Raw genomic sequence first — 19,605 nt, 5'->3', positions numbered from 1 at the left:
TCCTATAGCCGGTGTAGATGTGTCAAAAGTAGGGGGATCGGATCGTGCCCATAGGTCAAGCCGGTCCTAAAAAATGCTCGAGGAACCATTCTATCAAACTTTTGATAGAGATATTTTTAAAAATTGAAAATTTTCCTTTTTATAGTCCTATTTGTGTTACCATCTCTGGTCATCGGGTCTCACCATTTGATTCCCATGATGATGTAGATAGTGTGAATTCCTTTGGAAAATAATTTCTACTAATATAAAGATGATAAGAGGAGTATCATTGTACTAAGATAAAATAGGTCTATCAAAATAAAATATAGTGCCTAGGAAAAACAGAAAAAAGAAAAAAAATCCAAATTACTTGCGCAAAAGTTCAGATAACCTCCTAAATTATGTTTTGGTTCAATTACCTCCTTTTTTCCGTCCATACACAAGTTGAATCTTAATTTGAGAGTTCGCAGGGTAGTAGTAGAAATCATAAGCTATAATTAAAAATGTTTTGTAAATTTTCATCATTATCTTTTTATATAATTCGTATATCATCCTATTGTATCAAAATAATGATTAAAAAATTAAGATATATGTTTTTGAAGGAAAATTTGAACTTAAGATAAATTATATTAAGATTAAATTGAACTATATAGTTTAGGGGTAAACTAGATCCAGAAATACTTTAGTGAGTGAAATACTTTAGTGAGTTACGGAGACTTTGATTACATACTTCAGGAGTAATTTGGAAAAAATTTTAAAATAAAAGAGAGTAAGCGAGAGGCCGCATCGGGGAGGGAGGCGGCCACAGAAATTAATGGCAGCACGCAGGCTTTTGCGAAGACCGAGGAGAGGAGGGGGGAGGGTGGAGGTCATGACTCTCATGACTGACCGGCTGACCGAGTGACTGACACCACGCAGCGACAGGCACGCAGCCCTAATCTCCTTGTGATAATCTCTCGGGCAGCTAATCTCTGCTGCTTTTCTCTTGTTAAGTATTTTTCCTTTAATTTGCAGAGTAATAATCATCAGCTGCTTTATCTCTTGGGCTTGGCCATGCACTGCCCTTGCTCCTGACTTGAATGGCGTCAACCACCATTGCCAATCCTCATCTCCTCCTCCTCCTGCTGCTGCTCGAGAGATGAGCAATGGAGGACACCATTGCCGCATCTGCATTGGTGGTGGTAGCACCAATCATCAAATGAATGACTCTCTATTCTGAGGCGTACGTCTTCGTCTACCTCGTGCTCCTCTAGTCCTCTGCTTCAACTTCAACTTCAACTTCAACCCGTGAGCAGGGCAGAGCATTTATACCTCGGCCCTGTCCTCCTTTCCAGCTGCCTCCCTTCCCTCCAGTGCTCAGCGCCATTGCCATCGCCTTTGCCTTTGCTAAAACCCACACCCACCCCCCGTCCGTCTGCGATTGCAATCACCGATACCATTGCCATGCCGCCGCCTTGCTTCCCCAGAGGCAGAAGCAGAGGCCCATGCCCATGGCTATTCTTCCTCTTCCTCCTCCTGCTCCACCTGTCCCCCCTCGCCGCCTCCGCCGCCGACGCCGACGCCCTTCTCACCCTCAAGTCCTCCCTCGACCGCTCCGACCGCCTCCCCTGGCGCCCCGACACCGCGCCCGCCTTCTGCTCCGCCTGGCCCGGCGTGCGCCAGTGCGACCGCGCCGCCCGCGTCACCAAGCTCGTCCTCGAGGGCCTCAACCTCACCGGCTCCCTCACCGCCGCGCTCCTCGCCCCGCTCGCCGAGCTCCGCGTCCTCAGCCTCAAGTCCAACGCCCTCACCGGGCCCATCCCGGACGCCCTCCCGCGCGCGCTCCCCAACCTCAAGCTCCTCTACCTCGCCGACAACCGCTTCCAGGGCCGCGTCCCCGCCAGCCTCGCCCTCCTTCACCGTGCCACCGTCATCGTCCTCTCCGGCAACCGCCTCACGGGCCAGATCCCGCGCTCCCTGGCCGCCCTGCCCCGCCTCACCTCGCTGCTCCTCGACCGCAACCTGCTCACCGGGGCCGTCCCGCCGCTGGCGCAGCCCACGCTGAGGGCGCTCAACGTCTCCGCCAACCGCCTGTCGGGCGAGATCCCGCCCGCGCTCGCCGGGAGGTTCAACGCCTCGTCTTTCCTCCCCAATGCCGGGCTGTGCGGCCCTCCGCTGGGCGCCCGGTGCCTCCCCGCCCCGGGCCCCGCGCCGTTCACCGCGGCCACGGCGGCGTTCGCGCCCCTGCCTCCGCCGCGGACCAGGAGCCGGCGCGGCAAGAACGCGGCCGTGGTGGCCGGCGCGACGGTGGCGGGGGTGGTGGTGCTGGGCATCCTGGTGGCGGCGGCGCTGATGGCGTCGCGGCGCGGGAGGAACAAGCGCGTCGCCGGCGACGTGGACAAGGGCGGCGGAGCAGTGGCTGAGGAGCAGCAGCAGCAGGAGGAGGAGGAGGTGGCAGCAGCGGCGCCGGCCGTGGCAACTGCAGCAGTCGGCCGGGAGTTCTCGTGGGAGCGCGAGGGCATCGGGAAGCTGGTGTTCTGCGGCGGCGTGGCGGAGATGTACAGCCTGGAGGAGCTGCTGCGCGCGTCGGCGGAGACGCTGGGGCGCGGCGAGGTGGGCAGCACGTACAAGGCGGTCATGGAGACGGGGTTCATCGTGACGGTGAAGCGGATGCGCGACCCGTCGGCGGGCGGGGTGGGCGCGCCGGAGTTCGGGCGGCGCGCGGAGGAGCTGGGGCGGGTGCGGCATCCCAATGCGGTGGCGCTGCGGGCCTACTTCCAGGCCAAGGAGGAGCGGCTGCTGGTGTACGACTACTACCCAAACGGAAGCCTCTTCTCCCTCGTCCACGGTGAGTACTGAATCCCATTGCCCATGCTCTGGAGAAATCAAATTTTCATTCAATCTCAGCACCGTTAATTTCCCTTCCAAATTCATAGTAGAGTTTTAGTGGTGTTGAAGGAAGGCACGGACGGAGAGGAGTAACAGTAACCAACCAACCCAAAAGCACGCGTTCATGGGATGTTGCTGTTTGGCCTTTGGCAGGCTGGACATGCATGCATGCCTCATGCTTCACCTTATTAAAGTTGCTCCTAATAATAATAATAAATCGATTATTTCAAACAGAAACATGTTTGAATTTATGTTTTAAAACCCAGAATGAATTGTCATCTACTAGTCGCAGCAGTGCAGTACGAGCAAAAGGCCATGCGTGTGAGTGACTGAAATGGATTCCTCCATTCATGCAAGTCAAGTCCCACATGACATCAATTGATGCACTATTGCAATTCATGGTATCGCTAGTACTGGATTCACAGGTGGCACAACAACTGCTGGTCTAGGTCCAAATACAGACCATGTGCATCTGGGAGCGCTGCAGTTTTTTCTTTCTAGCTACAGTATTTCTGTACATTTATTTTTTGCATACTGCAAGAGATTCCTATTAGTTAAAATCCGTCCTATTAGGAAAGCTTTCCAACTGTAATTTAGGAACACTTAACCAGAACAAAATTATAGTAACAAAACCGCTGTTACATGCTAGTAGTAGAGTAAAGAAAGCCTGGGCTAATTGCATTCTTTACTAGTGGTACTGTAAGAGATCAGCATGGTTGATGGAAGCCTTCCTTCCACCATGTGCCAGGGATATAGTATTTCTCTTGATGATGTACAATAAAACATCTTATGAAAAAGGAAAAAAAAGGGAATACTAACGGGGAGGTTTGAACTGACTGACTGGCTGACTGATAAGGTTTGGAAACAAACAAACAGAGAAATGTGCAGTGTGTCGCATCCCCAAATCAGTAGCAGCGGTACGTAGTCACAGGGATTGATTGCATTGCCCCTGTGGTTTGTGGTGGCTGGATCTGAGACAATGACCCTGTGCCCACTATGGCGCTGCTGTTTCTGCCGACGAGTCGCCAGCCCGCACTTCTGCTCCCGCGCCGCCGCCCTTGTGCCTCGTCTGCGCCCGCCGCCGGCTACCTCCGCCCGCGGGCCCCACCGGAGGACAAGGGTGTCCAACGACGCGAGAAGCCTGTCCACCGAACGGCTTCAGTCAGCTGTTTTTTCACCGAGCCCTACTGGTAGGGCTCCGGCTTGGCCTGGCCGGAGCCGGAGCCCTCCCAAACGGACCCGTAGTATGGAGCAACTACTCCAATACTCCATGACACAAGGGACAAGAGCAACTACAGGTAGGCTAGGCAGATGCGTGCTGCTCATCTCATCTCTGTGGTCGTTGTTCGAGCATCAAAGACAACAAACAGGACATGGTGCCCTGGTGGTCCTTCGCTCCTCTCCTTGGCAATGGCACGGGGAGTAACTGTTGCTGCTGCTGCATTTCCCTCCCTGCCTCCTACTACTACATACTGCTTTACAATAAATTCAATATCTTGTTTCTCTTGAATCCAATATTTTTTTTTGAAAATTTGAATTCAATATTTAGGGTCGCGCCCGTCGAGCAACAAGGGGAAGCCGCTGCACTGGACGTCGTGCATGAAGATCGCCGAGGACGTGGCGGCGGGGCTGGTGCACCTCCACCAGTCGGGCATCGTCCACGGCAACCTCAAGCCCTCCAACGTGCTCCTGGGCCCCGACTTCGAATCCTGCCTCACCGACTACGGCCTGGTGCCGGCGCTGCTCCCCTCCAACGCCGAGCTGCACTCCCTCTTCTACCGCGGGCCCGAGGTGCGCGCCGCCCACCCCAGCCCCAGCGCCGCCGCCTTCACGCCCGCCTCCGACGTCTACAGCTTCGGGGTGCTCCTCCTGGAGCTCCTCACGGGGCGGACGCCGTTCCAGGACCTCATGGAGCTGCACGGGGACGACATCCCCAGCTGGGTGCGCGCCGTGCGCGAGGAGGAGCGGGACGCCGAGTCCGGTGGAGGGGAGTCCGTGTCCGCCGGTGGCGCCGAGGAGAAGCTCACGGCGCTGATCGGCATCGCGGCGGCGTGCGTGGCCGCGGACCCCGGCAGGCGGCCCAGCACGGCCGAGGTGCTCCGGATGGTGAGGGAGGCCAGGGCGGAGGCCATGTCCTCGTCCAACAGCAGCGATCGGTCACCGGCGCGGTGGTCGGACGCCATGCTGGCCGTGCCGCGGGATCAGAGCTTCACCACGGACAGGGACTGACTGACTGGCAGCCTCTCATTGCCAGTCCCATGCTGCGTTAATTAGGCGGCTAGGCTGCTACTGCTAGAACAAGCAAGCCATAGGAAGGAAGGATTCACATCGGATTGGGTTGGGTTTGCTGTAAAATCTTGTTCCTTTCTTTACAACGTAACTGTGGTGCTGTTTCTTCTTCATGAGAGATTGACGAGATTGCGGCAGCTCAAGCTGCTGCCAGTGTTTACCTTGCACTCACTTCTATTCTAGTACTCCTCCTGGGATTTCTGGTCTTACTCTTTTTTTTTTTTTGAGAGGGACAGCAATATATGCCTGTGTGTATCGACGACTCCTCGATGGTAAATAAGCCCAGGCCAGCCCAGCCCAGCCCAGCCGGAATGAGACGAAAAAAAATAAAATAAAATCACACAGACCTCCCTCCGTCGTGCGTGCGCGGCCGATAAATAAATTGTAAAAACGGCCCGGGCCCAGCCGCCAAAGCAATAGTCAAGTCGCCCTCCTCTCCCCAATCGTCCCCAACCCCCCATAACCTCCCCTCCTCCGCCTCCGTTGTCCGTCCGTCCAGCTAGGGTTTCCACCCATGGCGGCGCCCACCACCTCCCGCCGCGGCCCCGGCGCCGCCCGCAACATGGACGACGACAACCTCACCTTCGAGACCTCCCCGGGGGTCGAGGTCGTCAGCAGCTTCGACCAGATGGGGATCAAGGACGACCTCCTCCGCGGCATCTACGGCTACGGATTCGAGAAGCCCTCCGCCATCCAGCAGCGCGCAGTCCTCCCCATCATCAACGGCCGCGACGTCATCGCGCAGGCCCAGTCCGGCACGGGAAAGACATCCATGATCTCACTCACCGTCTGCCAGATCGTCGACACCGCCGTCCGCGAGTAATTACCTTACCTACTTACTTGTCTCTGCCGCCTGTCGGGTTATTCAACGGCAGACCTATTATGTACTCTTTGCGATTCACTCACCAAGTGCTGGCTCGATTGTGTTTGGCAGTTAGTTTGTTTCCTTCTCTAATAATAAAAGGAGACTGCAGATTGGTTTTCACATTTGGCCTGTTTTATTTTATCATCAATCCTTTGTCACGCATTGTGAAGGAGTTAGGGCACTGCCATATAACCTTAATTTGTGAAAGTATTGTTTTGTGAAAGTAGTATGGGAGTGGAAGTTGAGATTGGGCATGCCATATAACCTTAATTTGTCATCACAGGGTCCAGGCTTTGATCCTCTCACCTACTAGAGAGCTTGCTTCGCAAACAGAGAGAGTTATGCTGGCTATCGGTGACTACCTCAACATCCAAGTGCATGCTTGCATTGGTGGAAAAAGTATCGGCGAGGATATCAGGAGGCTTGAGAACGGAGTGCACGTTGTCTCAGGAACTCCAGGCAGAGTATGTGATATGATCAAGAGAAGGACCCTGCGAACAAGAGCCATCAAGCTTCTAGTTCTGGTTTGTTCACTCTCTTATTCTCTTGCTTCTGAATTGCCATCTCCTCGAGGTACACCAGGCTAATTCCTTCCATCATACAGGATGAAGCTGATGAGATGTTGAGCAGAGGCTTTAAGGATCAGATTTACGATGTCTACAGATACCTCCCACCGGAACTTCAGGTTACTCTCGGACCTTATAATTTACACACAAACCGCACTTTCCCCTTTCGTCTTCAATTTTATATCCTCTCAGCAAAAAAAAGTCCTTTTTAACATGTTTCATATTTCCTATTAACCCCTTATTATTGTGGCTAAAGCTTATCTTGTATCTGTTTCGGTGATTATTGCATCTCAGCTGCACATATATACTGATTATTGCTCAGTTTCTGTTATTTTGTTACCTGTTTAACTTGTTGAACATTTGCCACATTGCTGAACGAACAAACAATAAGAAAATGAGTACCTTTTGTCAATCTTGTTTTTTTAATGATAAGAAATAATAGTCTTTTACTTAAAACTGATGTAGTTTTGCTTTCCGTTAAGTAGGTGGTTTTGATCTCTGCCACTCTTCCTCATGAGATCCTAGAGATTACTAGCAAGTTCATGACCGAACCAGTTAGGATCCTTGTGAAGCGTGATGAGTTGACCCTGGAGGTAAATTCCTTGCCAGTTTTGCTTCAACCAATTTGATGTCCTTTTGGCAACTTCATGTTTTAACGTCATGTTTTTAGGGCATCAAACAATTCTTTGTTGCTGTTGAGAAAGAAGAATGGAAGTTTGATACGCTGTGTGATCTTTATGATACGTTGACCATCACCCAAGCTGTTATTTTCTGCAATACTAAGAGAAAGGTAACTTGCGATGGACTTAAATAAACTTGGCCACTTGCCATGATTGATGGTTTGGATTAAGTGAAATTGTCTTTTGGTCCAGGTGGATTGGCTTACTGAAAGAATGCGCAGCAATAACTTCACAGTATCAGCTATGCATGGTGACATGCCCCAACAGGAAAGGGATGCCATCATGTCAGAGTTCAGGTCTGGTGCAACTCGTGTGTTAATCACTACGGATGTTTGGGCTCGAGGACTGGACGTTCAGCAGGCAAGTCTTGTGGCACCATTTTTTTTTGTTTAAAATTCTTTTGAATACTGTTGCTGTGTAACCTGATACAGTGTATCCTTTTACTATATGTGGTTGTATTACTCATTAATGGTTGGGGTATTGACTGAATTGTTTCCATTTTCAGGTTTCGCTTGTCATAAATTACGATCTCCCAAATAATCGTGAGCTTTACATCCATCGCATTGGTCGCTCTGGTCGTTTCGGGCGCAAGGTAATATTTGCCACCAACTTGGTCATCCTTCTATTCTAGTACCACCTCTCGGACTTGTGGATAGTTCATGGCAGAGTTTAGTTTTCAGGTTGCTTTTACTATAATGCGGGTTGTTTTGTTGTTGCTATGCTTAACAGAACCAAACCAACAAGCAAACAGTTGTGGGCGCGTGATTGTATAAAACGTTTTCATGTCTTTGGTATTCAGTATATGATAGCCAAAAAGAGAGTCCCGCTTATCTGTGCGGAATCTTTCATGCAATTTTTCATTCCTAGACTGTAGAGGAAATTAACACGCTAGACAACATTTGAATTGAATCGAGTGTTTGCTCTCTTCATCCTAAAGGCACACTTTAGTTGGTTATAGGCACATGGCAAAACTGAATACATAGTTGTCTAAGCACACTTTAGGTGGAATGTGTCAGAGAGAATTAAAGCGCTGTTTTTTTTTGTGTGTGGCGTTGCAGGGTGTGGCGATCAATTTCGTGCGCAAGGATGACATCCGTATCCTGAGGGATATAGAGCAGTACTACAGCACACAAATTGATGAGATGCCAATGAATGTTGCTGATCTTATTTGAGCAGAGGACTGGGAGAGAGCGCTGTTGTGTTTTTATCATGCCCTCAGAAGGTTTGGCTGAGCTTTGGTTTTTGGTGAAACGTTTGGTGTGGCTGTGAACTGGGCGAGGGGCTTTGTAAGCGGAGTGGAGTAGAGCAGAGATTTGTTTCCCATTTGGTCATCATGGCATGAACTGTATATATTCTAGCTTGCTCCAGCTCTCATGTAACTTGGTTACTGAATTTGTGGTTGGGACACGAGACTTGTGTCGATCAGGTTTTAGTGAGTCAATTGGATTTGATGTTGAATTTGTGTTTAATGTATCTGAATTGGTGTGGTTTATTATGATAGTTTTGACTGGATGCGGCAGCGCCTATGTATGTAGAATATCATGTGTTAAGCCGGAAGCCGGGAAGCGTTAAGCTCTTGCTGTGAGCCTTCTCTTTTGGCACGTAAGCATGACAAAGTGACAGGTTCAACGACGTGGAAAAGCCATTCGCTGTCGGGCCTTTCCTTGTTCAAGACTCCTAGTATGTCTGTTGTGAGTGTTGTTGGGGATGGGTGATGTGCCCCTGCTGCTGCAGGGGTCATGACAAACTGGCAACTTGAATTTGGATGACGTGCTGGCCACTCGCCCTGCTCGTTTTCTTTGGTGCTGGCCTGGCCTAGCCTGGTCGGTGAGGATATTTGGTGGCTGATTGGATAGGGAAAAAGAAAAGAAAAGATGATATATTTGGTGATATGAATTTGTCGTCCTAACCTGCCTAGCCTGTACCTCTGTCTTCTCACGCAAAGGCCAGCAATTCCATTTCTTGATCATCCATGTCGTCGATGGGTGGTGGTGAGGTTGGGACGCCGAGGGGCCTGGCGCGCTCCTCCTCTGGCGTCTGGTGGAAGCTCGGCGATGCAGCAGCCGCCTCGGATGCGTCATCGGAGGTGGAGCGGCGGCTGCGCGGCATCGCCGAGGAGGAGGCCGCCGTCAGGGCCCGCGTGGAGAGGCGCCACGCCGCCGCCCCCGCCGTCCGCCGCAGGATCGCCGCCGCTTCCATGGGCCTTGAGGCGGTGGCGTTGGTGTACGGCCTGTGGACCGCAGCAAGGAGGCGGGGCAACAGCAGCAGGAGGTTGAAGCTTCTCCATCTGCTGCCTGCGCTCGCCGTACCCGCCATGGCCACGCTCGTGCTCGCGGCGTTCGCACGATTCAGGAGAACGTGTAAGATCTTCATCTTAATTTATGTCTGCGAATCCTTGTGCTGCATCGATCTCTGTGGTGACGGGTGTGCATGCAGTGGATGGGCGGGACCAGCAGCATCTTGAGCGCCTCCGAACAGAACGCAAGGCAAAGATTGGCAGCTTCAGGGGAAGCCACCACAACCTGCAAAAGCTCATCGAGGTCACTATTATTTTCTTTTTAATACAGGATTCAGCACATGTATATAGGCTGATGGTGCCGGCCCTTGCGCATGCAGAAGTATGATCCCGATGATGCCGCTGACAGCAGTAACAACAGCAGCGATGCTGCTGCTACCAAGAAGAAGCTCAAGAGGACGCACTCGCGGTTGAGCTTCCATGTCGGAGACGAATGATGAACTCAAAAAATTATTCCATCGGTTGTAATGCATGCATGGCTACGAGCACTACTTGTTCGTTCCTCACTTGTAATCTTCAGCGTGTACGTACGTCCTATGCGCTTTGTGTTGTGTCATCATCTATCGTCTCTTTGCATTGTGTAGGATGGAGTGCAGGATGGATAATGTAAACATGATATATTATTGCCATTCACTATTCGAACGAATGAATGGATGGATGTATACTTGGGGTACATTTTACTTTTTTTTAAAAAAAAGGCATAGTGTTTGAAAAGGATCAGTATAAAAACATCCGGTGGTCAATCTATTGAAATATTCACATGTGGTATGCGTAGTATACATTAGTATAGATAGTATAAGGATACCATGATAAAACAACACAAATAACATCACTATAATTTTATTTTTGGCACTAGCATAAATTTTGAAATACCATTCCTTTTGAAATATCACTTTTACAATGTAAATAAAAATTACTAAGTAGTAGTATTGTGTATCGTAAAAGAGCTCACTCAAGATGGGCAAAAGCCTAGTCGGATTATGGACATTCATCTCACATGAGTTGGACAAAACAAATAAAGATTAGGGCGTGTGGGTGGGTGGCATGCCACTACTGCCTACTGGATGGCATCAATCATCGTGCTTGCTTAGTTGGCTTGTGCATCGAATCAAATCGTGCTGTCGATCTATTCCTTTCCTGATGATTTTCAATTTTGCCTTCTTTCATTTTCTCGTCAAAGCTAATGAGAAAAAGAAGAGATAATGCATGCATGTTTCTCTTTGCCCCCTGTATCTTCTTCTAAAATACCAACTAGTATAATATAGAAGAGGAAGGAAAAAAGGGAAAAGGAGAGGGGGTTGGCTTGGTTTTGGTTTGCTTTGCCGTCAGAAAAAAAAAGCGGTCGACGGACGCCCCGCTGGCCGCCGCGCCGCCACCCCCGGCCGGAGTCATGGCCGATCACTCCCTCGGCTTCTTCTCCGCCGTCTACTCCCGCCTCCGCGCAGCCTCCTCGGCTTGGCGCCGCAACGATGCTCCTGCTCGCGACACCCAGCGGAGTCTGGAGGCAACCGTAAGGTCGCGCCTGGCGAGGCGAGCGGGGGCGGCGCGCCGCTTCGGTCGGAGCCTCGCCTTCGTCTCCTTCAACCTCGAGGTAACTTTGCGTGCGTAATCCTTCCAATTCCCCCCTTAATTTAACCATGTAGAGTAGAGGTGATCGATGATTCGACTGCATATTTGTATTTCCAACTGTTCGCCCAGGTGCTGCTGTTTGTTTATGCATTCTGGAGGGCGAGAAGACGGAATTTCAACTGGAGGCAACCTCTTCAAGCACTGCCCATGCTTGTAATCCCTGCTCTAGCGACGCTCATTTACGCTGCATTTCTACGCTTCACCAGAACGCGTGCGTAATTCTCTATCTATCTATTGCTTTCGGGGACCAAGCTCTTGCCAAGTAACCAAACTCCATCTTGCTTTGCAGTCGATCTCAAGGACAAGAAAACGCTCCAAAGGCTCCACCACCAAAGTGGATCTGGGTCTCACCACCACGACCAAGACTCTGCCAAAGTCCATCTTCTTCCTTCTTTATTACCTCTTATCCTCTCAGTGTTGCTTTACATATCCGTGACTTACATCATCTATCTAGGCCATGTTCTCTTAACATCATCATCATTCTGTTCCGTCCTATGTAATTTAGTCTTTGTTTATTGTTTGGTGCAGAAATGTGATCCTGTGGATGATGCAAGCAATTTTTCATCTGAATCTGATCCCGCAGGAACTTCCAAGCTTGGAAAACACCATCGTTCAAGTAGTAATTTGAGAGATGACTATGGAGGAGATGGGTCTTGGGACCATAGCAAGGATTTCCAGCCAATGCATTCTGATGGCCTACGGCGAAGAATATTCTCAATCGAGAAAATACACATAACCAACAGCAGTGCATTCAGACAACTAATCAATTGGTCATCCGAGCATTTATCTGATGACCCAGAGGACCTAAATCATATGGAAGGGACTGCTGCGGAACACCGCAGCAACTCAGGTGATGATGTTGCGGAGAATGGCGCGGCTTGCTCTACTGCACAGATAAGCTCATTGTTACATGGTTGCAGTATTGCTCACATAATTTCAAATGCTACCAATCATGCTGATGTTAGTTCATCAATGAGTTGCCCGAAATCAAATGGAGGTCTGGCTGAAGCAGATGCTGTGCAAACGGTGCTGACTGGGCCTGAATCGGACCTTTCTGCCATCGCAGGGTTGCATCATGAGGGAGTTGAGAATGAATCTTCCAAGCTTCATGTATCAGAGGATAACAGGATGCCCTTCATTTCGGAGAAGGAGCTATTACTGAGTTCAAACGCAGTAAAAAATATGGAGCATCATTCGGGGACTTCAGGATTCACCTTATGCGGTCAAGAGACTGAGAATGAGGACACTGCTGGAGGTTTCTGCTTTGTTAAGATCAGTCCTGAGTTGAGCTTCTTATCCTCTCCAGAGTTAGTTGTGGAGGGTGGCAAGGATGCCAGCGAGAAAGAACCATGTCAATTAGACGAAAAGGAGGAGAACGACGTATCTGCCAATATAGAGGAAGCTTTGGTAGGTACCCCTCTAGTCAATACCGCTGAACCGGACTATGGAACTACAGGTTTCTCTTTGCGCCCTCAAGATTCCAATATGATGGAGGCTCCTGCAGTTATCAATATTTTTTCTGCAATTCCTGAATCAAACCAACCAGCATCTGTGGAATTACTTGCAGAGAATTATGTGGACTCCAAGGATGCTCAAATATCTGATGTGCACTTACCGGAGCAGAAGGGCCAGGAAGATTTTCTGGATCCACTTGTGGTCAATTCTTTTGAGTATTCATTTGTATCAGAGTTTTTGTCTGAGGGAGCATCTAAACATCAAAATAATGCTGTCGCCTCTCCATATGATGGTGGTGACGCTGAGAATGCAATAAGCGATTCAATGTCCATCCAATTCATCCCAGAAGCCAACATAATGGAAGCTCTTCAGGATGTTCAAGAAACATTACCCAATCCACATCACCGCAGTGCGGCTGCGGAGATGACCAAAGTTCTGGGTGTTGTCAAGGAAGGTTTGTCTGAGGGAGCATCTAACCATCAAAATAGTATTGTCGCCTCTTCAGATGATGGTGGTGATGCTGAGGATGTGATAAGCGATTCAGTGTCTGTCCAACTCATACCAGAAGCCAACATAATGGAAGTTCTTCAAGATGTTCAGAAAACATTATCCGATCCACCGCAGCGCAGCAGTTTTCGTTCACAGATTTTCTTATCTTCAAGTGAGATTAATAATGATGAAGCTTATTCAAGTAACTCAAATTCTTACACTTTATATGCCAACTCAGTGGAAAATGAAGAATCCCCTGCTAGTAAAGGAGGAGGTTCTGTTTCTAAAGATGAAATGAACTTTGCTTTTCTGGACACTCCCATCTTGCTAAATGAGGATACAAGTGGAGAAAGTTGGACAGATAATGCTGGATGTTCTCGATGTATTCCGGAAAGCAATAGAACTCACTCTCTTCATGATGGCAAACTAGCTTTACCTAGGACATCTGAGAGAGCTAATGTTGGTCTTGAGGAAAGTCTCATATCTCTAGACCAGGAAATAAACCTGGAAATATTTTCGCTATATTCCAGATCATCTTCATGTGTTTCAGAGGTCAACATGACCGAAACTCTCAGAAGTGGCATACTTCCTGCTCTAGAAAATGATGATGATTTCAGCTTCGACGAGATGACCTCCATGATGGGTCCCAATGTTAAGCATGCAGAGAATTATACAGACAATGCAAGGTCTGCTGAATTTGTTCCAGAAATCAACATGACAGAAACTCTTAATGTTGGTAAGGAAGCAACTGCTCGTCTAGAACATGAAGTTTCTTCAAATTTTGACATTAGTTTGGAGGCTCCTGATATAGGCAATGGTGTTGAAAAATTTGATAACTCCCTGGACTTAGTGTTGTGGCCATTTGAACCAGTAGTTGATGCATCTGAAGGCATGCAAGCTGCTCAAGGGTTCTCTATGCTGCAATCTGAAAATGATTTTTCTTTTGTTAAGACTAATGTTACTACTAAAGATGTCAACAATGATGGAGATCTCCAAAATAGCCAGGAAACATCAATTGATGCTTTGGGATCTGCTCAGCCAGGGTTATCCAAGTCAGAGGATGAAGGTGTTTCAACTCTTCGTGGGACTTGCAAGTCTCCTGATGCTGTTGGGGTTATTGATTCTGATAATGTTTTAATGGCTAATTATGCTTCGGATCTTCGCAGTGCAGTAGGAAATCATTTCTTCAGCCAAAATGCATCACCTGAAGCACAACCCCAGGATCCCTTAATGTTCAAGGAGTCTTTAGTTTATCCAGACGAGCTTTCTGTTTCTGAGAACAATTCAGACAATGCAAAGTTATTGTTTTGTTCTACAAAAGTCAACTTGATTGAATCTCTGGATGGTGATAAGAGAGGAACTGATCAGCAACAAGCTGAAACCAATTTGGTTTCTGAAGATACATACATGGCTTGCCAGGGTTCCACTTCTGAAAAGTACCTTGACAATTTCGGGTATCAACATATTTCAGATGCCAATATCACCAAGACTCTTCAAAGTACTGACAGATTATTGTCCGAGATGTTTCATGATGGCAGCTTCTGCACAGCAGGGACCTCTGTTTCTCTAGATGGTGGCACTGATGCAGACAATTCTTCAGCTAATTCAGGTTCTGAAATGCGTACTGCACAGAATAACACAGTAATTCTCCTTGGTTTCCAAGGACCTGAAAAAGCAATTGTTTCAATCTCCCAGTATGAGGTTGATCGTGCAGAAAAAAATGGCTCCGATTCTATATGCGCTGAAGCTACCATGACTGGAGACATACAAGGTGTCAATAAATCACCATTCTGTTACATACACTATAGTTGTTCTCCTTGACTTCATTGGAGAGTTATTAATTATTGACACCTCCTATTCTTCAGGTTTCCTTGAGGAAAGGAAAGTTTGTGAGTGGCGTTGCACAGATAAGGAACCAAAAGACCTTAAGGTTAAGGATATGGAAGAGGACGTTCAAGGCTTAGATGAGGATCATGAGGTGAGTCACATGTCCTCAGATGTTGCTTTGAACTTCTATCTTCTTTACTGAGGTGGGTTTCTCACTTTCTGAACCTGGTTTTACAAGATAGCTGAACTCTACTTACTGCTTTTATATGATTGTTGGTACAGAATAGTCCATAGGTTTTCTTGGGGGCTCAGATTGCACCTGCTCTTGCACAAGAGCCTTTTGCAAAGCTTTATGCTAAAGGAGTACCTTGGAGAGATTTGCCAGTGATTACAGTCAATGATTTTGAAGCTGCATGACTAGCTGTTTCGGCAAGAGGAAACAAGAACCTGCTATTCACAATCAGCAGTAGCACTGGGAGCAGTAATGCGTGTGAGCTAGCAGACGTGGTGCGCTGGACCTCTCTATAATGAAACCAATACACTTAGTGCCCATCTACCTTCACCTGTTGATACTTAAAACAGGTCAGATAATAAGACTTCATGCATTTCAGATGTTCAGTAGAATGCTCACCTACTGAACAGCCTCGCAAAACATCTAGAAGCCCGTGATGGAAGCTGGTTCAATTATTTTGGCAGCGAAAACTTCTAGCAACTAGGATACAACAGTTAAAGTTTGAGTAACAGTGGTGTAGCAAGACTCTGGTCAGAGAGTGGGAGCAAAAATGGAGCTTTTGTACAGAGTGATATGAGAATTCCTAAAATTGTCAGCTCGTGGAAATTATGTCAAATCACACCTCTTGATTAAGTCACTCATGCAGTTGTGGAAGAATCTCGAGTTTTGGAAAGAGAAGCCCATCCTTTGGAGTTTCTTTTTTTGGGAGTACATTTGTACATATCAATATATTTTGGTAAATATGTTGCCATCAGTAGCTCATGTGCAATCTATTAAAATGCCTCATTTCTTCATGAGGTGACAATAGTTTTGATGAGTGCTTCTCACGTAGTCTTTTTTGTTCTTTTCTCTGAGTTGTAGGGTACAAGTGGTATGTGTTTTTCTTTGTGTTTTTCTTTTCTGGTTTAGAATACACTAACTTTTTTGGTAATAGGTGCAAAAGAGAGAAGATTTGCTTGTGCATTTCATGATGGTACTGCATATATGTATTTCCAAATAAAATCGTCTAGTTTTGTCATATTCTTTGTACTTTTCTATTTCTCTGCACTGCAATAATTGATACTGTTTTCTTTTGGTGGATCAATTATTGAGATTCTCGTTATCCTATTGATTAATTATGCTCTTAACCAGATGTCTGCAAGGATGCAAGATACTTTTTTTTTTTACTCTAATATGATTGGTATTAATGCAGAACTATAGCTCACTTCAATTTAATCCTGTATCATGCTTTCCTTGTATGAGAACCTCTATGCAGTAAAAACGATCATTTGCCTTATCAACTGCCATATAGCAATCTGAGTATATGTTTATTCCTTATTTGTACAAAAGAATAGCCAGGCAATGTTACACATAAGGCCTGTCTGATTTCCTGCCGGATGAATCTCCACTTGGTTGTGCAGCATTGTTTGCATGCTGCCAGTTGTTGGTGAACTGAAGCAACCCTGCAATCATCAGGTCGGCAGATCATGCTGGATGCTTAAAGTCCACAGTAACATTGTTGACTTGAATAAGTTATTGCTCCCAAACTTGAAACATATCGTGTCAACTAGAAGTAGTGTGGCTTAGTGTACAATGTCAACCTAATAAGATTTTGAGATCCATCGACATGTTAAAACACTAATGCTTTATTTGAACTCTTCTTTCTTGGAGCCTGAATGAGGACCCTATGTAGCCCCCTAGTGCCATCTGGCTGCTGAAAGATATGTTGTGTGATACACAGTATTTATTCTTAGTTTTTTCCTTTTTAATAAAAAGTCAACAGGATGAGACCTTGGAGTTGAAGAACCCCATTCCGCTACTCTGCCAGTGCGTATGTCTTTGTCCCCTTGAAACCCACCCATTTTCTGTGGTGGTTGCTTCAGGTACCTAAAACTGTACCATTTAATGCTTATGATTCATGAAATTGATAGTTTAGTTGCAGGGAAGAAGGGAATGTTTCAGATCACATTGTATTGGATCTCAGCCTGAACTGAGCCTTTGAAATCATTAACGAATTGTTTTCACTAACCTAGTAAGAATATGTTTTCCTACTTTGCAGTGAATTTGAAATGAAGCTCAAAAGAAAACTTATTCCTCTAGTTCTTTTGTTTCTCAGAAGCAACATGAGTTGTTTTTTTTTTCCTTGAGTTGACCTTGTGCTTCTGATCCCTAATCTTGACTCAAGAGCAGCAGCTCCTTGTTGAACAGCTAAACACTTGGCCACTTCTGAAGTATGTACTAATATAATGTTTCATAAAGCAAAAAGGCAGCTCCCAAGATCGATCTGCAGCAGCGATCGATCCCTCTTCCACGACCAATCACGTTGCTACCACAAGCCATGTCCTGGTTGTGGGCTTCTGTATGGAAGTCCAGATGCAGAGAAACTGACTTGAGGCATTATTTAGAGAAAAGTGCTTCTCCATTCTCCGGCATAAGGTCAGACATCACATTTCAGAATCTCTGAATTCTTAAATTTTGATTAGTTTGTGAATCATTGCATGCTTTTGCCAGTTCGATTGTAGAACAGGGGTGGTGGGAGTGGTAGTTGCTGTGCAAAAAAATTTGTCCGAAAGATTCCCTCCCGGATATGCTGAATGTGGATAGTTCGTGCGCAATTTTCCTTTCTCGTGGGAAATATTTCTGTTGTGCCTCAGAATTTGTTATTGTTGGCTTGTTGCATTGTGGAAATATTTCAGTGCACCTGCTGTCTGTTGGGCTCCCTAGCTGCAATCCGGGTGGATGATGCTCTTCTTTTCATGAATTGTATGGTTATGAAGGAATATCCCTATTTTTGTTGATAACAGCAAGATATGAATATTAACAGCAGATGTGATGGAAAGTTATGAAAGTAAAAGAAGCATGGCTATGCTTGTTATGGAGAGAGTCTAGTAAATCAATTTTAGTGTATTGCTACAATCTAGTAATACAAAATGTAGTAACCGTTGATATGCAGTTAGAGCCTGTGTGATCATGACAAAACTATATGAAGTGTCACTGGTGACTAGCTCGAGAATGAAATGGATGAGATCGAGCTTGTTGTTTAATCCCCTATGTTTAGTGTAATCATGCTGACCTTTAATGTTGTTTGTAGATGAGGCGAGGGGGGAGGACGAGGGCCTCATCATCATCATCATCTTGTAAGTTTGTGCCATGTGAAACAGGTAGTATAGAATCCATGGGGACCCGCGCTCCTCCTCCAGATTTGGTTGGATCTCATCTCCTGCCCTGGGCTTGCTTGGTTGGCTTATTTTTTTCTTCTTCGTGGGGGTGTAGTATTCTATTGGGTGGTCGGCCCCTCCCTAACTCCCTAAGCAGTACGCAGTAAGCTCCCCTGTATAAAAATGGTGGCGCCATTTCGGCATCTGTTGTTGCCTTCTCTATAGCAGGCATGTCGACGATGCCGGAGCCGCCGCACGTCCTGGCCGTGGACGATAGCATCGTCGACCGTGCGGTCATCTCCAGGCTCCTCCGCAGCTCCAAATACCGAGGTGTGTACTCTACCTTTCGAGGAGGACTTGTTGGCTAGCTCTTGACTGAACTGTAATTGCAGTTTTATCTGGACAATTCGTTTCCTTGAGAGAATTTGGTTTCTTGCCACAAAGCCCTTGGGTTGAACGAAACTTTTGTTGGGTTGGTGCAGTTACGACGGTGGACAGTGGCAAGAGAGCGTTGGAGGTTCTGAGCCTGGTAAGCTCTTGTGACTTTTGTTGTATGTAGTGCCGCCATGGCTGTGCTGTTTCGTCAATCGTCAGTGAAAAGAAAAGAAAAGAGAAGAGAAGAGAAGAGAAGGAAGAAGAAGACTGAACAATTTGTGTGTGCGCGTGTTGAATGTTGATGAAGCAGGATCGCAGTGTGCACATGATCATCACGGATTGCCGGAGATGAGCGGCTACGACCTGCTGAAGCGTGTGAAGGAGTCGGCGGATCTGCGGGAGATCCCGGTGGTGATGATGTCGTCGGAGAACTCGCCGACGAGGATCCGGAGGTGTCTGGAGGAGGGCGCCGAGGACTTCCTCATCAAGCCAGTGCGGCAGGCGGATGTGTCGCGCCTCTGCAGCCGCCTCATCACGCGCTAGCTTCCTTCCTTGCTTGCTTCCAAGCTATTGGTTGGAATTGGCAAGCCCTCTAATATACCGAGGAATGCAATGCAGCAAGCAACTGGATGGTTCAGGGCTGTTTGTTTTGTTGATGTCGTTGACCAATGCCTGTCTAGCTAGTCGCAAATATTAGTAGTAGTAGCGTATGTGTTGCTACCAGAGCAGAAGAAGAAGAAAAGAATTTCAGTTGTCACTTACTCCTATATAGCAGAATAAATAAGAATATTGTCAATGTGAAGGTTTTGCATTGTTTGGCATGGAGGACTGAAACTTGAAAGCGACACAAGGATAAAACCAAGGCCAACCAAATCACTATGAGTTTTTAAAACAAGTTCCAAATCGCTGTGTATATTT

At 47.3% G+C, this 19,605-nt stretch overlaps 5 protein-coding genes across 8 annotated transcripts; all 5 read left to right on the top strand.

The window, feature by feature from the left end:
• Nucleotides 1–652: 652 nt before the first annotated feature.
• LOC101758835 (inactive leucine-rich repeat receptor-like serine/threonine-protein kinase At1g60630) lies at nucleotides 653–5,313 on the top strand. The gene is made up of 2 exons (XM_004954459.3): nucleotides 653–2,806; nucleotides 4,397–5,313. Exons 1-2 carry the CDS (start codon nucleotides 1,423–1,425, stop codon nucleotides 5,074–5,076), a joined length of 2,064 nt encoding a protein of 687 aa, XP_004954516.1. The 5' UTR covers nucleotides 653–1,422; the 3' UTR covers nucleotides 5,077–5,313.
• Nucleotides 5,314–5,569: 256 nt separating this feature from the next.
• LOC101758423 (eukaryotic initiation factor 4A-III homolog A) lies at nucleotides 5,570–8,777 on the top strand. The gene is made up of 8 exons (XM_004954458.3): nucleotides 5,570–5,955; nucleotides 6,285–6,525; nucleotides 6,606–6,686; nucleotides 7,053–7,160; nucleotides 7,238–7,357; nucleotides 7,440–7,607; nucleotides 7,753–7,839; nucleotides 8,306–8,777. The coding sequence occupies exons 1-8, from the start codon at nucleotides 5,651–5,653 to the stop codon at nucleotides 8,417–8,419; spliced, it is 1,224 nt and encodes a 407-aa protein (XP_004954515.1). The 5' UTR covers nucleotides 5,570–5,650; the 3' UTR covers nucleotides 8,420–8,777.
• A 105-nt stretch (nucleotides 8,778–8,882) lies between these two features.
• Nucleotides 8,883–10,218, top strand: LOC101757749 (uncharacterized protein At2g24330). Of its 2 annotated transcripts, none has more exons than XM_004954457.3 (3): nucleotides 8,883–9,607; nucleotides 9,684–9,787; nucleotides 9,867–10,218. In XM_004954457.3, the coding sequence occupies exons 1-3, from the start codon at nucleotides 9,220–9,222 to the stop codon at nucleotides 9,978–9,980; spliced, it is 606 nt and encodes a 201-aa protein (XP_004954514.1). In that variant the 5' UTR covers nucleotides 8,883–9,219; the 3' UTR covers nucleotides 9,981–10,218. The 2 variants fall into 2 exon arrangements, with proteins under 2 accessions (XP_004954514.1, XP_004954513.1); XM_004954456.3 differs by having other exon boundaries at nucleotides 9,864–10,218.
• Nucleotides 10,219–10,814: 596 nt separating this feature from the next.
• On the top strand, nucleotides 10,815–16,143 carry LOC101756128. 3 transcript variants are annotated; one of them, XR_002677489.1, is made up of 6 exons: nucleotides 10,815–11,134; nucleotides 11,242–11,383; nucleotides 11,462–11,547; nucleotides 11,701–14,725; nucleotides 14,812–14,887; nucleotides 14,982–15,023. XR_002677489.1 is itself a non-coding variant. In XM_012847160.3 (6 exons), the coding sequence occupies exons 1-6, from the start codon at nucleotides 10,934–10,936 to the stop codon at nucleotides 15,235–15,237; spliced, it is 3,741 nt and encodes a 1,246-aa protein (XP_012702614.1). In that variant the 5' UTR covers nucleotides 10,817–10,933; the 3' UTR covers nucleotides 15,238–16,143. The 3 variants fall into 3 exon arrangements, 2 of the variants coding, with proteins under 2 accessions (XP_012702614.1, XP_022681899.1); XM_012847160.3 differs by adding an exon at nucleotides 15,226–16,143 and having other exon boundaries at nucleotides 10,817–11,134; nucleotides 11,701–14,887; nucleotides 14,982–15,094; XM_022826164.1 differs by adding an exon at nucleotides 15,226–16,143 and having other exon boundaries at nucleotides 10,817–11,134; nucleotides 11,701–14,887; nucleotides 14,982–15,146.
• Nucleotides 16,144–16,343: 200 nt separating this feature from the next.
• LOC101757349 (two-component response regulator ORR3-like) lies at nucleotides 16,344–19,498 on the top strand. The gene is given in 4 exon segments (XM_014805410.2): nucleotides 16,344–18,642; nucleotides 18,795–18,841; nucleotides 18,998–19,025; nucleotides 19,028–19,498. Coding segments are annotated over 4 exon segments (378 nt in total). The 5' UTR covers nucleotides 16,344–18,542; the 3' UTR covers nucleotides 19,231–19,498.
• The last annotated feature ends 107 nt before the right edge of the window (nucleotides 19,499–19,605 follow it).

Source organism: Setaria italica, chromosome I (genome assembly GCF_000263155.2).
Source record: "Setaria italica strain Yugu1 chromosome I, Setaria_italica_v2.0, whole genome shotgun sequence".
NCBI lineage: Eukaryota > Viridiplantae > Streptophyta > Magnoliopsida > Poales > Poaceae > Setaria > Setaria italica.
This window is presented reverse-complemented; position numbering and strand designations above follow the sequence as displayed.